We start from the raw sequence: 16,020 nt of genomic DNA, 5'->3' as shown, positions 1-16,020 counted from the left end.
ATGGCAGCGGGCAGGAAAATGTGGGAAGCGTAGCACATATGCGCTATAAGTAGTGACTGGGTGGAGCGGGGTGGGCAGGGGAGAATGCCGTCAGCTATTGTCGCACATGCGCAATAATGACTGACTGGGCCGGGAATGGAGGAGCGGGCGGAGAGGGGCGGGGCCAGCCAGGGGCCCGTTTTACCAGTTCTCCAAACTACCGGGGGCCATAACAACAGGTTCTATAGAACCGGACCAGATCGGTAGAATCCCACCCCTGCAGTACAGGTAATCCTCAACAGTTCATTTAGTGACTATTCAAAGTTATAATGGCACTGAAAAAGATGACTTATTATTTTTGATACTTATGACCATTGCAGCATCCCCAATTACATTCGGATGCTTGACAACTGGTTGCAGTGCCCTGGGGTCATCTGATCCCCTTTTGTGACCTTCTGACCAGCAAAGTCAATGGGAAAGCCAAATTCACTTAAGGCACTGTCCTGGGCACTCACACATAACTATGGTTTAATGAGTTTATTAATATTCCCCAGCAATTCCCTTCACCAAAAAAGCCAGAACTGTCCCAATTAAGTCCAGTCACAAGCAGACTAGTCCACAGAGCAATGGCGAAAGAGCCCGCAAGGCACTTGAAAGTTTCTCAATCAAAATAAATTCATCAGGCAAACTTAAATCCACAACACAAGATTGCTCATGAGGCAAGAAAAGTCCAGAGTTTCCAAGGCACGATCTGTCAAGGTACAGTGTCAATCCAAAGTGAGGCAGGAATCACAACAACCAGAAAATAACTTAACAAACTAACAGTTGTTCCCAGCATTGCCTCCATCTGTCTGATGTACACAAAGAAGGGCAAAGCTTTCTCCTCACAAGTAATCTGGTTGACCTTCTCTGTTCCTGCCTTTTCTCTGCCCTATGTTCTTGGAACAGGGGCAGAAGGCATTTCCTCCTCCTCATCCTCACTGACCAGCTGCAGCTGCATGTTTTCCCCACCTGGAACCTCAGCCAAATCCCTCACAGACGGCTGCTCAGAGCCATCAATCATCTCAGCTCCTGATGTGACAGGAACCAGTTCATCCTCCCCCAGCTAACATCTAGAGAGGTATCTGGGGAAGCACCCAGGGGGAATCATCACACTTAATTTAACAACTACAGTGATTCATTGAACAAATGTGGTAAGAAAAGAAAAATAGGGCAAAATGCAACAAATTTCTCATTTAGCAACATAAATTTGGGGCTCAATTGTGGTCATAAGTCAAGGTCTATGTGTATTATCATAGTTCTGTGACCAAAATTCAGGCGCTTAGCAGCTGGCATGTATTTATGACAGCTGTACTGTCCCAGGGTCATGTCATCATCATTTGTAACCTTCCCAGCTGGTTTCCAACAAGCAAAGTCAATGGAGGAAGCCAGGTTCACTTAAGGACTGCATGATTCACTTAACAACTGCAGTGATTGGCTAACTACTGGCAAAAAAATGATAAAAAGAGGCAAAACTCACTAAACAGCTGTCTTCTTAGCAACAGAAAATTTTGGACTCAATTGTGGTCCTACGTTTAGGGACTGCCTATAATGAATAATATGACTGTAGGATTTTTTCATAATAATGTGATAAAATGTAGGATTAGGCTGTATGATATAGATATTATGATATAATATTATGCCTATTACATTTTCAAATCTGTTCAAATGACATATTCAGAAGAACAGCAACATTATTCAGGTTTTATTCACCTGAACTTGGGTGTCAAACTGGCTGCCCATGGGCTGGATGTGTCAAGCGCAGACCACACCCACCCCAGCTCTGTGAAAGGGAACAACATCGCAAAACATCACAGGATGGCAATGTGACACAGTGAGTTTGACACCCATGACCTGGACAATTCTCTAAAGTAGAGCTCCCAACCTTTCTGGGTTGGTGATCTGGAATGAGGGAGGGGAGAAAGAAGGGATGATTTTGTGGGAGGGACAAGCACATGTATGTATGCATGTACAAACACCTGTGATGATTGTGGCAATGCTTGCATGAATGGGGCTGTGAGCACTGAGGCTTCCATGAATGGGGCTGTGAGAACAAGAAGACCTGCGACTGCTTGCATAATAACATAAGTGCAAGTAGAGCCACAAATGCCCGTGAGAGTGCGAGTGGGGCCATGTGCAGAGGCGTGCGCACCTGCCAGCCACTCATGCAGCCTGTGGCTTGGTAGTGGACTGTGGCCCACAGGTTGGGGACCCCTGCTGTAAAGTGATTCTTGACATCAGGTGTCAGTAGTATTTATGGCATTTTCATTGACTGAACTGGATTAATGTCCCACAATAATTAGTAAGAGGAATTTTTTTAAAGTTATTAACTGAAAAGCAGTGCAGAAACCAGTATTTCACTGTCTATTTTCAAACAAATGTGAACTTTGCTGTAGTTCAACAAAAAGTATTTTAAAAAAACATGTATTAACGTACAAACTTAGCACTATCATACTGTGCAATAGCTTGTTAACATTGCTTTAGATGCTGAAGTACTGACATTTTGAAATTGAAGTATTTAGATGCATTTAATTACTTCTATCATCTAGAGAAGATGGAAATGCTGCTTAGCCAATTCAAGTTTGCTGGAACTAGGTTACCCGCTTTCTAAATTGATCTATTTATTTGAACAGTTCTTTTCATACTCCTCAGCTTCACAAATAATTTTCCACCTTACAACTCTTCTTCTGGCTGAATTCATCTGTCTAAATATCACTCAGCTGAGGATAACATCCAGCAAAATTCATGAAATTCATAAAAACTCTATGTTCTCCCAAAATAATATATTTTATATCATCCAATGATTCAGATTATTGTAGACATGAGAAAAGTACTTACTTGTCCTGTTAGGGTTAATGTGCTGTTTCAGGAGGTCAATGGACCCCAGACTGATCACAAGACGTTGTCCAAACCAGAAAGAGACAATTGGGCCATATTTCTCATGGAGGTTGACCAGAAACTCATGCAAGCTGCCACTAGTTATGATGTCGGGAAGATTCCCATCTCTGGAATGAAAGAAGGATGAGATTAGGGCAAATTCACTGGAATCTTCAAAGAAGAAATGAAGAACTTAACATAGAATCACAACATTAAGCTGAGCCATAGTTTGTACAACTATTTCATTAATTAAATCACAGTAAACTAGGCATAAACAAATCAGCCACAAACCAAAGTTTGTAGACCAAAACTGCTGGATTTAAAGCATAGTTTAAAACCAATTCTACTTGAACCCTAGATCCAACTAATTATGTCACCCAGACCAGAGAGAAGAATTCATTTCCAATTAGGCATTACTACCTTTAAACGACATGTTTAAAGAATATGTTTTTACCCTATTGAACCAAGCCTGCCCCAAATAGTCTTAGAAACTTTGCAGAACTTTAGGCTACAGCTTCATTGTTTGAAAGATGGGAATAAAAGTAAGAGGGAAAAACCTAAAATCAGCTAGGAAAAGGATGGTGTAGGCAAGGGAACTGTCTTCAAAGAAAAACGGAGAGCAATTATTGAGATGAGAAGGAAAAAAGCAGATAGACAATAACATACATAGGAAACAGGAGTTTCCAATGCTAAGTATATCCTTCCCTATATAAAGTGTGGTAGTTCTAAACGTTGTCTTAAAATTTGCAACATGCCCAACAAACAACCTAAAAAAATTAAGGGCTCTTCTGTGAAGAAAAGGGAAATTAAATAGAAAGGAGTAACTTACTTTTCATCAGTTGGCGTGATCCCTGGGATTCCCAAAGCTTGTCGGGAAGACTAAAAAGGAAGGTAATTGGAAAGATTAAGATGTTAATATTATCAAGTCAACAGAAAACAAAATATATTATTTAGCCAACTGTTACTAAATCTAGATGCTTATGATTTTACCAAACATAGGACTACAAGTCATCATAATTTTAATTTCTATGGGACTAAACATGTACATGATTATAGTTTATTTTAATCCTAAATACATATATTTGCATTCAAACACAGCTATTCAGAACTATTAATTTATAAATTGCTTGTGTTGCTGATCCATTATGGAGTTCAAAGGAACGTATTTTAGACAGTTTCCCATTCAAAACTAGATTACAAATGCAGTCTAACAAAACAAATCTTGGATAGCTGAGGTTTAATTCCTCTACACTTTTAGATATTAATCTATATAACTTACTATCTAACACTATTTGTCCTCCTTCCTCATCCTATTTCTTTTTGTGCTGAATCTTCCAGACTGTAAAGTTTACATTTTTATTCATATTATAGGCCCTCTAAGAGCAGTTCTTTTAGAAAGCCAAGCCAGGAAAATTTTAAATTAAGTAATTGCATTAGAACCTTGATACTGTGCTGATTTCCAGGATTTGAATAGGTCAGGGAGCCCTTGAAAAAACCCCTTCTCCAATGTTTCAGCAAAAAACTTTTCCCATCCTTGCTAGGGACTGGACTTCCCACCTCTGGGCATGCCAACTATTTTCTTCTCTACTTCTCTTTCTGACCCAAAGCCTCCCTCACCACAGAAAGCTTCCTTCCTTCCTTGGGGCAGATCACAGGCCCATGTTAGCCCATCTTCTTTCCACTGGCTACTAACAGCTGAGCTGTCCACCCTCTAAGGTAGAAAAGGGGCCTTCATATCCCCTTTAAGGGGTGCCTTTGAGTGGGCAATGGTCACAATTTGAGATTATCGGGATGTTGGCTCTCATCCTAAATTGAAATTGTGGATACATCTGGATATTAGAATACATGAAACAAAAGAAAACTGAAGAAAATAACTGAATCCTACTGGAGGATGACCCACCTACACCAATTTGGCTCTTTGGATTAGTGTTCTCATAAATGAAATATGAACACTCCTTGGAAGGAATTGAGCTGGACTCTTGATGATTTAATGGAAATGTTCTGACAACAATATGGAAGTAGTTAGCTGTTACTTTCTTCCAGAATGCCACATTTGCTTCCCAGTTTTATCTTCACTATTCCTATTCCCATCCAAATATTACCCTATCCTGTCCATTTCTTCAGATGGCTAAATGCTGCCACTTGCTGTCCATATTGAACAGACTGAACTCCTTTTCTCCTATTTGCTTTTTCCTCCACAGTTGGAGTGAGCAGTAAAGTGACTGACTAAATCTGACCAAGGGCTTCTCCACTTTATCTGATTAAGTTTCCATTTTGTTTGCCTGCATCCCTTGCAGTTTTCTCGGATTTTCATGAGTAGAAGATGGGTGTTGCTGGGAAAACGTTGGGGATCCTCTTCCAATGCTTTCAGAAGTATATTAAATATGGGGAGGGGGGGACAGAATGGGACACGCTTTCCCAGGGAAGGTCTCACTGGAAGCAAGGTGGATGGTCTCTGGAAAACCCAGAGGGCGGGGTGGGAGAGGAATTAGAAAATGGTTTCTGTCTCCTCTTCGGTCGTCAAACTGCAAGGAGCAAAGGAGGAGCTTTATTAAACTGCTTCCGTAAAATCATGAATATAAATAGAATAACAGAGTTGGAAGGGACATTGGAAATCTTCTAGTCCAACCCTCTACTTAGACAGGAAACCCTATACCAATTCAGACTTCGTTGTCACAAGAAACTCAACGGAACTGCTACTTCCACACAGTCCCGGGCACGAATTGGATGTTGCAAAGGAAATGGTCCTGGCTCACTTGTCTGCGAGTCAGCCCCGAGTTCTTACTTCCAAGTAAAGTTGCCTAGGATTGCATTGCAACGAGTGCGTGGCGGTGAAACTTCCCTCTGGTTTGCTTTACAGACATTCCCCACCTCACCCCACCCCAGGCTCACACCCCGCTTATTTACCGGGTAGAGGTAAAGCACGGCTCCCACCAGGATCAACAGGAAGGTGACGGCGAAAATGACAAAGTCCAGCATGATAGCTTGTCCCCGGCCAACCGCCTTTCTTCCTTCCGTCTCTCCTTCCGAAAGAAAACCCGTCCACGTCCACGGCGGTCTCCACACCACAGCTCCAACGCTGAGCGGAGGGGTAAGAAAGAGGCGGAGATCCGAGGAGGGAGGCGAAAGCAATCGAGTGTTTAGCGGCGCGAGCTAAGTTCCGCCTGGCTACGGGCCCAGTTCCGCGGCTGGCTCTAATCCGTACTCCGCTCTTCTCCTAGGCAGCCTCTCCCCCTTCCGCCGGTTGCCAGGCAGACACACCTCTCCAAACGGAGCCCGCTGCTCACCTCTTCTCTTCCAGCGCGAGGTGGCTTTTCCACGGCTTTCTGGAAAAGACACGCGTTTTTAACAAGATGAGAAATCGCCGGTGGCTGTTGCTGATTTCCAACTCCACTCTCTACGGAGGAGGCTATCTAGACCACTGCCAGGAACAAACAGATCAAGACCTTCCTGGGGGCGTAAGTTTATATGAGAGGCAGCGCCCGGTGAGAAGAGGCTCTGCATCCCCAGGTTGACGATCCTAGGATCGCTTTGCCTCCCCAAACTGTTCCTTGGCTTCTCCTTTTAACTTGCTGGTTGTACATACTGCCTTCTTTTCAAAGTGAACGAAGAATTGTAAAACTAATTCAATGCTACTCCCCAACAGGAAACAAGTTACTTGTTACAAAAATGAAGCCCATAAAAGAGAAGCCCTGTAATCAGAAAACTATTTAACACTGAATAATACTATTTATATAAGATTGGTGTGTAAATTATAAATAACAAACAGCTTGGTCACATCAAAGAATGTTTCTCAAGAACCGATTATGGAAAAAGAACGTTTCCGCAAATTCTTATGGGGAAATAGGTAAATAGATTGTCTATTTATTTAAAAATAATCTGTGTTCAGCCTGCCTTAATAGGCATTCCATCAGTGAATAAACTGGCCACTTTGCTAGGTTCTTGCTTTAAAATGCTAAGTAAACATCAGAATGATGGAGAGAAGCACTTTCATATTGCTTTAGTTTTTAGGGTGAAATGAGATACTGCCCAATCCCAAACTTTTGCTTGTTTGTCATAAAATTGTTTCTCCTAGGCAGATGAGGAAAGTTTTGTTTGTCCCCTATGCTCTTCATGACCAAATTGCATATGCTACACTGGCAAGGGAGAAGCTGGAAAGTTTAGGTAAGTCAGATCTGTCCTTCATTCACATAGAACAGGGGTCTGCAACCTTAAACACTCAAAGAGCCATTTGGACCTGTTTCCCACAGAAAAGAAAACACCCGGAGCCAATAATTTAACCAGTGTGACTGGGTGGGCATGGCCAACTCGACATCACTCACTCCCACCCATTCACTTCCTGCTCTGGAATATGGAGCGAGTCTCCATCCTTGACCATCCTAGATCAGGCTAGGAGGGGTGGGGGCCAGCCAGTGGTGGGATAAGCTGACGGAGCCACAGCAGAGGGCTGAAAGAGCCACATGTGGCTCCAGAGCAGCAGGTTGCCGACTCCTGACATAAAAGATGGGTGGGTGACCTTTTTGCTCCAAGACATTAAATTGGAAGGCATCCAATATTTTTATGTTTATATTTCCCTGTGTTAATATAACATAATCATAAAATACTGGTAATATACAATATGACTTTCTTTTCATCTTCCTCTCTGGCAACAAGCATGGGTTTTACCTATGCCCAGAGATACGCTTAGTCTTTTTCTTTTCCATCTTGACATCATGGGATGGGGAATTATAAGCTGCCTCCATCGTTGTATGTGCTCAAGTGTTTCTGAAAATAAAGGAGAAATCTTTGCTTTTCTCTTTCTGCCACAGCAAAATTAGATGGTGGTCCTCTAAGCCTGTGACTATGGTTTCCATAGGAAAGAAGTAGCTTAGGTTGATTCTTAACACACATTTAAATGCACCAGGAAAATGGGAAAGAGAATAATTTTCAGGGAAAGAAGCTGCCCATCTTCCTCTCTGTTGGCAAAGATGGAGGGGATTTGAGCTGACTTGGGCAATCTCTGCAGACTGTATAGTGCTCACAGTATTGCAGGGGGCCGTTCCTGGACTGAAGAAATTACACAGAATTTCTGAATGATCGTTAAGCACATGTGAAGACACTCAAAAAGATTATTCTACATCAATACAATTATATTTCAACTATAAGAACTGCTATGGCATTTGAAAAAAAAATTTTGCTACAAGTTTCTACAGAAGTATACAGTTTAAGTAGCCCTTAAGCCATATAGCATGGCTTGCAAAACACCTAATAATTCTATAAAGTTTGTAAACCCAGACAGAAGTTAAAACAAAAATGCTTAGGTGCTGGCAAGCCATGGCCAATCAGCTAGATTCCTCTCAGTAGATAAGGCTGTAGCACCCAAGTGCAAACTTTATCTGCTTGTCTATGTTTTACTTAACTGATACAGGCTTAGTGAAAAACACATGTGGAGGAGCTGCAGACAAACAGTCAGCTGCTCCTGAAAACATTGAAGGCAGGGGTGTCAAACTCGTGTTGTCACAGCATTGTCATGTGACGTATCACAACTTTTCCCTCTTCACTAAACCAGGTGTGGCCAGTACACAACGTATCCGGTTCATGGGCCGGGAGTTTGACACCCCTGATTGACACTCTTCCCCTGAAATCAGGCACTCTTACTATTCCAAACAAGGGTTTCCTTCTCACAATCACCAGAATTGTCCTTGATGAGGCCTTTTCTTTTTTCCAAAATTCTTGCACTGCTTTCAGTATATAATGGATATAAAAAGTCTACACATTCCTGTTAAAATGCCAGGTTTTTGAGATGTAAAAATCACTTAATTGAATTGTACATCTGACATGTTAAAGGTGGAAAAATTCTGAAGTTATTTATCTGACTTTTTCACATCTTAAAAATCTGGTATTTTGACAGGAATGTGTAGACTTTTTATATCCACTATAACTTAGCCAGCATAGCATCCTCAATATTACCCAGGGCTTGATCTAATTATTTAGTTGATGGTGGAGGCTAATGGGGCTAACAAGGAAGTTCTAGATCACAGGTGTCAAACTCCTTCACGTGACGTTTTGTGACATTTTCCCCATTCGCGGAGCTGGGGTGGGCATGGTCTGCACATGACGTATCTGGCCCATGGGCTGCCAGTTTGATACCATTGTTCTAGATGGTCATAAGAACAATATTCCAGGCTATTTAGCATCCTTTCTTCAGCTTCCTGTTTTCTGCACAGAAATTAAACTTGCTTCAAAGACTACTATTTCCTGATTTATCTTTTGATCATGAATTCATTATAGTATTTTAGTACTTAGCTAGAACTGTGTCTCTGAGCTAAGAACGCCTTGCTTTCAAATTCTGTTACAGTGCACATTGTTGCTTACTGATTTATATAGCTTCTTGTCTTCTTAGGCTATGGATTAGACAGTATCCATGAATCAAGCGATCCCAGAGAAGCTGTAACAAAAGCTGAGGCAATATTCATTGGTAAATATTAACCTCTTAAAAGAATTTGCACTGATTGTCTTATTGATAAGCCTATACTAAAGTACAAAAAGGCAAAGGTAGTAGGGTAGTAAGGAGATTTCTTAACTCTACTACTGCTTTTTAAGTGTTATGGCAGAAACATAGATTTTTCAAAATGCTTCAGGAGTCCTTAATATTGTTTTTTAGTTCATGTAAGACAGCTGTGATTTAACAACTGAAAGTTGTATTTAGGTTATAGCCTTACCTTTGGGCAAGTGTGGTACATTGAGCAAGACTCTGGTCTTTTTAGCATAGATAAGTCTACATGGGGGGGATTTATTTTGGCTACAGACCACTTGATTCTGAACATATATTAATGATCACATGCTAGAGGTGGGCAGAGTCAATTCACATATGATCCTTTTTTCACACTGATAACATTCACATTCTGGACTCTCCATGTAGCAAAAATATTTCTATTCCAGAAATGATCAGGAATAACATTACAGATCCTTCAGTTAAGATTTGAAGTAGAGGTAGTCCTTGACTTATGACCACAATTGGGACCTGAATTTTGGTTGCTAAGTGATGTGATGATTGAGTCATCAATAACTGCACCCAACTTTACAAGCATTAAGCAAATCACTGTAGTCTTTAAGTGAATCACATGTTTCTTAAGAGAATCTGGCTTCCTCAACTGACTGCTTGTTGAAAGCTAGCTGGGAAGTTTGCATACCGCAACCACAAGACAGTGCAACCATTGTAAATGTGAGCTAGTTGCCAAGCACCCAAATCACAATCATATAATTACAGGTAGCACAATGGCCATAACTTCGAGAACAGATTGTTAGTCATTTTTTCTAAGGCTGTTGTAACTTTGAACAGTAATAAATCAAGTACTACTTTTATCTCTGATGCACCAGTGTAACCTCCTTAAACCCAATTGCCTGTTTCAGTGGATTTGGTATGGTGGAGGTAATAGGGCTATCACAAAATATCTCAACTTTCCTCAGGACTAGGTTCTCACATGGCCTTTGTAAGAAGAAGCTTCTAATTCAGTGGACTCCACAACCTGTGGAATCAGATTTCATGCCCAAATAAAAAATCTCCAGAAATGAAGCACTACATCTTCCAGAGGCAAGCTATTCCATTGATTAATTGTTAATTGACAGGAAATTTCTCCTCAATTCTAATTTGGATCTTTCTTTGATAAACTTCCATCTATTACTTTTTGTCCTGCCCTCAGGTGCTTTGAAGAATAGATTGACCCATTCTTCTCTGTGGCAACTCCTTAGATATTGGAACACTGCTGTCATGTGATGACATGTCCTTCTTTTCATTAGCCTCCAGTCTCTTAATCATATTTGCTCCTTCCTGTACTCTAAAGTCTCAACATAATTTTTGTATTGCAGTGACAAAAAGGCCATGTAGGATATCACTTCATGGGATTTACTTCTGGGTAGAAGAATATGTATAGGATGTATTGTATATTGTGGACAGAACAAAAGGAATAAACTTAATCCAACAGTACTTTCTCTTTCTGTAGGTGGTGGCAATACTTTTCGTCTTTTGAAAGCTCTTTACGACAATGATTTGATACAGCCAATCAGAAAACGAGTTTTTGGGGTAGTTAAGTAATTCTGAAACAAACTTTTGGTACATGCTCAGAAATTATAACTATATTAAATATTAAACTTAACACATGCTGTGTTAAGCTCTCTAAAGAGTCCATTTTGAGTGGACTTTTGTTCTTTGAAAGTATTCTGTTTTTTTGAGTTAAGCATCCAGAGATGATTATTCCATGGATGCCACAATTTTCCAGAGAATGTTCAAGATGGCTTATGCAAGCTGTATGCTGATGAGACTCTGCTCTCTTAGTGTTTACCTGGAGATCATGTTTTGCTAGGCCAAGAACTCTGAATGACAGAGCATTATTACATTGGAATAAGGGCATGAAACTGAATAGGGAAGGACCAATCTATGCTGTTGCTATCCTTCAGAGTCTCAGAAGCATGGAATATAGAGCTTCTGTTCTAATCTGGTGACTCCTCATGTGGAAAGGGCAATATGAAACAATGATGGTCTCTGATGCTTTGTAATGGTTAGAGTCCCAGATGACTTGCAAAATCCAGATTCATATGGTAAAAGCGGGGCATCACTTCTGTAGTTTTTATACAATTTCTACATAGAATGTTTGTATTTTGATAGCTCTACAGAGAAAATGCTCTGGAAAATGCTAATGAGTGTGTGGTAGGGCATTTCTAAAACAAAGATGAAGTAGAAGAATGGGGAACTGAATCTTGTAATAACAGCATGCATTAGATTGAGTGCATGTATAGCACAGCACAGTCATATCCACCAGACATTTAAAGGCAGACCAACTCTTAAAATTATAACAAAATAAAGAGCCAAGATCATATACAAGAAACTTCCCTTTCATAAAAAGCTCCCACCACAAAGAACCACGGAAATCTAGAAAGGTTTTGGCATTCCTGTGAAATGTTAACAATTTGAGGAGGTTTCATTAACTTTGGGAGCCATGTTTTGTGTCAGCTCTGCTGGATCATAATAAAAAGGTCTACAACTGTTTATTGAAATCTTCTCCCCTGCAGTGTGTATTGAAAAGCATGGAGAACAAAGGGAGGCTTTAATTGTATTGTGGTTTATTAAACAGTAAATATGCTTCCATAATCTGAAGAAGAAATCTGGTGCTTTTTACTTATATCCATGGGATCTCGTTCCATTCTTAGTACATTTCCATAGTCCCTCAGACAATTCCTGTGGCAACTCTTTGTCATCCAAATATGCTCACCAGACCTTGGCTGCACAGACTAGATGGCTACAAAGAGATACAGAAGACTAACTCTTAGCTAAAATATAGGGGGTCACTTGGACTGTTGCAGCCCATGTGTGCTGTATCTAGGCCAAAAGAGGTTAGGTAAAGATGCAAAGAATCAAAGCTGGTGTCAGCTGGTGCTCAATTCAAAATCCAAGAAAGAAATACTTAGACTCCATTAATTAGAGAAAAGATATTTTTTACTGGAAATCAAGTGGTAGCAACAAAAGAATTCTCAATCTGAGAAAATGGGCACGTAAATCCCATATACAAAGTGATGGCAAAGTTCCCACCCCCAATACTTCAATTGGCTCATCCAATTAAAAGTCATCCAATCATCTTGCTGATAATTTATATAACATTGAAGATACTGTTCCAATACTGAGTTAGTTCTCTCACAAGCCCCATTGTTTTGTGGTTGGTGGGTGGAGCTTAAGCCCTGGGCGGAGCCCAATAACTCCAGGAACTCCTTCCAAAAGTTTGAGGTAAACTGGACACCCCTGTATGAGATTAATGTCAGCTGGTGCTCCATTCAAAATCCAAGAAAGAAATACTTAGACTCCATTAATTAGAGAAAAGATATCTTTTACTGGAAATCAAGTGGTAGCAACAAAAGAATTCTGAATCTGAGAAAATGGGTGCGTAAATCCCATATACAAAGTGATGGCAACATTCCCACCCCCAATAGTTCAATTGGCTCATCCAATTAAAAGTCGTGTATGTCATCATGTGGGCATCTCCAGGTGGTGATGAGGCCTCTGTCCGTTGACCTTGACATATTTTTATAGAGTTGCAGCTGCGCATAGCATAGGATAGAAGCCTAAGCAAGAATCTTCCCTCCCCCAACTTATACAGTTCTGTTTTGTAACACCTCCAGCTCACTTCCCATAACCATATCCCCGCTCCTCCCCCTTATGTTACTTATGACAGCCGAAAGATGCAAAGCAAAGGGAGAAAATCTTGAAGGCTGACAGCTGGCCTATCACACTGGCTTTCCACCATTATAATAATACTGTATCCTTTATGATAACTTTGTTTCACCTTTCAAAACAGAGCATATTTTAGGGGAAGGGAATGTTAGTGCAATGCACAGAATGTGTTGATTTCTATCTTGCATAAGTGCAGTCCCTGAAATGCTAGATTCAACAGAATAAAACTTCAGCCACTGAAGCTGAAACCTTGCTTGCCATTGTGGGAGTGGTCTTTTTGAGGTTTAGGGTTGTACAACTTTTGTTGACTCAATGACCAGTCAGTTTTTATGTGGAATCTTTTGGATCAGCCTCCAAAAGTGACCTGGATCTGGCCTTCCTTGGAAAGGACAAGCTGGAGTTTTAAAGCACTACTATTAGCAACTAATAGCACTACTATTAGCAACATCCTGGACAATTCTTGATATATTTAAATATTCAGGTTGGATCACACTTTCAAAGGAAAAAAGATAGTCCAAGAATATTCAGACATAAAGTAATTCTTTCCATCCACATCCTCTGGAGTCAGATTTCATTCCCAAAACTCTGTCTTAGATTTGTTATAACATAGGATCTCTCTGCATGCGATGGAGTTCAGTTAGCAACCCAAATTGTAACTTCAGAGTAACTTGGAGTATTAATCATGCAACTTTGCCAGTAGTTGCTGCCCTAGACTTTAATGAAATTGCAATATATGTTTTTATTCTTTAGTATTTTTACACTTTAGAGGTAAACCTGATTTAAGTTCAATAAAGCTTCAGGTCTTATATTCTGCTTTGTATGTATAGGATGGTCAGTTATAACTGTCACATTTCAGAATTGCATTACAAAAGCTTTTAGTATAGATTTGACAGTTTCCTTGTGATTTTAAGTTTTCGGTATGGTAAAAAGAGAAATATGCAGTCAGAGTACACTTCCTATGATTAGCTTTTCAGATTAAGAAAAAACTGGACTTTAATTTCCATGCCAGTATCTTAAAAAGGAAAAATCTATGTTCTGTATCTACGTGAGCATGTCAAGTTCGAAGTGTGCTTTTGCTGTTGCACGAAGGCGATAAATGTGTATTAAAAACAACTTTGCCAAGGCCTTGGCTGTTGGGATCTTCTGGCATGCTACAAAATGAACCTGTTTTGAAAAAAGATCAGTTACAACCCAAATGACAGTATTTCCTGCACTTTCAGGGAGTTCCACTATAAAGTCCAGAGAGATCTCTTTCCAGGGTGCTGAAGGTTCTGTCACTGTTTGTAAAAGTCCAGGAGATTTTGTCTTTTTTTTTGCAGCAGAATAGATGAGGCAACTAGCAACATAGTTTTCAATGTCCTTTTTGAGAGATGGCCACCAAAATTGTCTTTTGATGAGGTGCAGGGTTTTTACAAAACCAAATGCCCCGCTATTTTTGAGTTGTGGCATCATTTCATGAGGTCCATCCTCTGGCTGGCAGGGACGTAAAGTTTGTTTTCTACCCAGGCTAGACCATCTTTGAGTAAGCAAGTGTTTTTCTGAGAGTTTCCGTGGAGTTTTCAGGGCTTCTAGATTTTTATGATCAGTCCATACTGATTTGGTTCCCTTCTAGGAAATGCCTCCATGTGAGGAATGCCCATCGCACAGCATATGGCTCTTTCTCCCATATGGCCCATCTTTGCTCGGTTTCTGTCAATTTCTTGGAAGTATAAGCACATGGTTGTAACTGTCCACGTCCATTCTTTTGGAGTAGAACTGCTCCAACTGCTATATCGCTAGCATCTGCTTGGATGACAAATGGTTGTTCAGGGTCTGGGTTGGTTCTGCTGAGAACAGTTGTTTAAGTTTTTCAAATGCTGCTTGGCATTCCATCGTCCAGGTAAGGGGTTGCCTTGGTTTGGGTTTCCCCCTCCTTTTGTTTTTAACAAGTTCATGATGGGGAGGGCGATATTCGCAAAAGCTGGGATGAATTGGCAGTAAAAGTTTGCAAAACCCAGGAAGCTTTGCAGTTGTTTGTGAGTATGGGGCATCTCCCAATCGATGACAGCTTTTACTTTTTGTGGGTCCATCTCTATTCCCTCGTGGGATATTCTATATCCCAGGTAGTCAATTTTTTCTTGGCGGAATTCACATTTAGAGAGTTTTGCGTATAGTTTGGCGTTTAGGTGGTTTGTGAGAACTGCACGAAGTAATTCGGTGTGTTCTTTTGTTTTGGTGTAGATTAAAATATACAAGATAAACAAGAACCCCTTTGTACAAAAATTCATGAAGGGTCTCATTAATTAATTGCATGAACACGGCAGGGGCTCCTTGTAATCCAAAAGGGAGCACTTTAAATTGGTAGCATCCCAGTCTTCCACTCATCCTCTTCCCTTATTCCAGTGTGGTAGTATGCCTCTCATAGGTCTAACTTTGAAAAAAAAATCCTTTAGAGAGGTGGGCTAACAGGTCCTTCATGAGGGGGAGTGGGTACGTATTCTCCATACTGATGACATTAAGATTTTTGTAGATGCACCGTGCCATCTTTCTTTTCACAGTATAATACTGGGGCTGCTATTTTTGGTCAGGTAGGTTCAGTGAAACCAGTTTTTAGATTTTTATCGATAAATGCCCTGAGTTTTTAATTCTTTGGGGGGCATGCAGTACATTTTTGGTTTTGGAAGTTTAGTCCCTGGTAGGATTTCAATGGCGCAGTCTGTGGTGCAATGGGGTGGGAGTTCATCAGAAGCCTCCTTGCTAAATACTTGGGCTAAATCCTGGTACTCGTTGGGGATGTTAATGGGTTCAGCCGGCTGACTGGCCATGGCTGTTTCTCTGTTCTTTCTTTTCCTTTCCTCTGGGCTGTTTGCAAATGCTACATGTTTCTGGAATTGTACGGTTCCTCTCTCCCAGTTTATTTTTGGATTCCATTTCCGTAGCCATGT

The 16,020-nt window shown here is 40.6% G+C and overlaps 2 protein-coding genes across 2 annotated transcripts in view; one reads left to right on the top strand and one right to left on the bottom strand.

The window, feature by feature from the left end:
• CYP20A1 (cytochrome P450 family 20 subfamily A member 1) overlaps window positions 1-5,975 on the bottom strand; it is a 71,974-nt gene extending 65,999 nt beyond the window's left edge. Inside the window, exons 1-3 of the mRNA XM_087950147.1 lie at window positions 5,803-5,975; window positions 3,725-3,774; window positions 2,857-3,023 (exon numbers count right to left, since the gene is read on the bottom strand). Coding sequence (XP_087806273.1) covers window positions 2,857-3,023; window positions 3,725-3,774; window positions 5,803-5,874 — 289 coding nt within the window. The 5' untranslated portion in view covers window positions 5,875-5,975. The remainder of the gene's footprint in view (window positions 1-2,856; window positions 3,024-3,724; window positions 3,775-5,802) is intronic.
• Window positions 5,976-6,106: 131 nt separating this feature from the next.
• On the top strand, window positions 6,107-10,969 carry LOC113421073 (alpha-aspartyl dipeptidase-like). Its single transcript, XM_087954148.1, has 4 exons — window positions 6,107-6,353; window positions 6,975-7,059; window positions 9,278-9,352; window positions 10,878-10,969. The coding sequence occupies exons 1-4, from the start codon at window positions 6,249-6,251 to the stop codon at window positions 10,967-10,969; spliced, it is 357 nt and encodes a 118-aa protein (XP_087810274.1). The 5' UTR covers window positions 6,107-6,248.
• The last annotated feature ends 5,051 nt before the right edge of the window (window positions 10,970-16,020 follow it).

The sequence above is a fragment of the Notechis scutatus genome, chromosome 1 (genome assembly GCF_049901735.1).
Source record: "Notechis scutatus isolate UNSWTSFEM ecotype Mainland chromosome 1, rNotScu1.2, whole genome shotgun sequence".
Classification (NCBI taxonomy): domain Eukaryota; kingdom Metazoa; phylum Chordata; class Lepidosauria; order Squamata; family Elapidae; genus Notechis; species Notechis scutatus.
The sequence above is the reverse complement of the archived record's forward strand: the minus strand, read 5'-3'. Positions and strand labels throughout refer to the sequence as shown.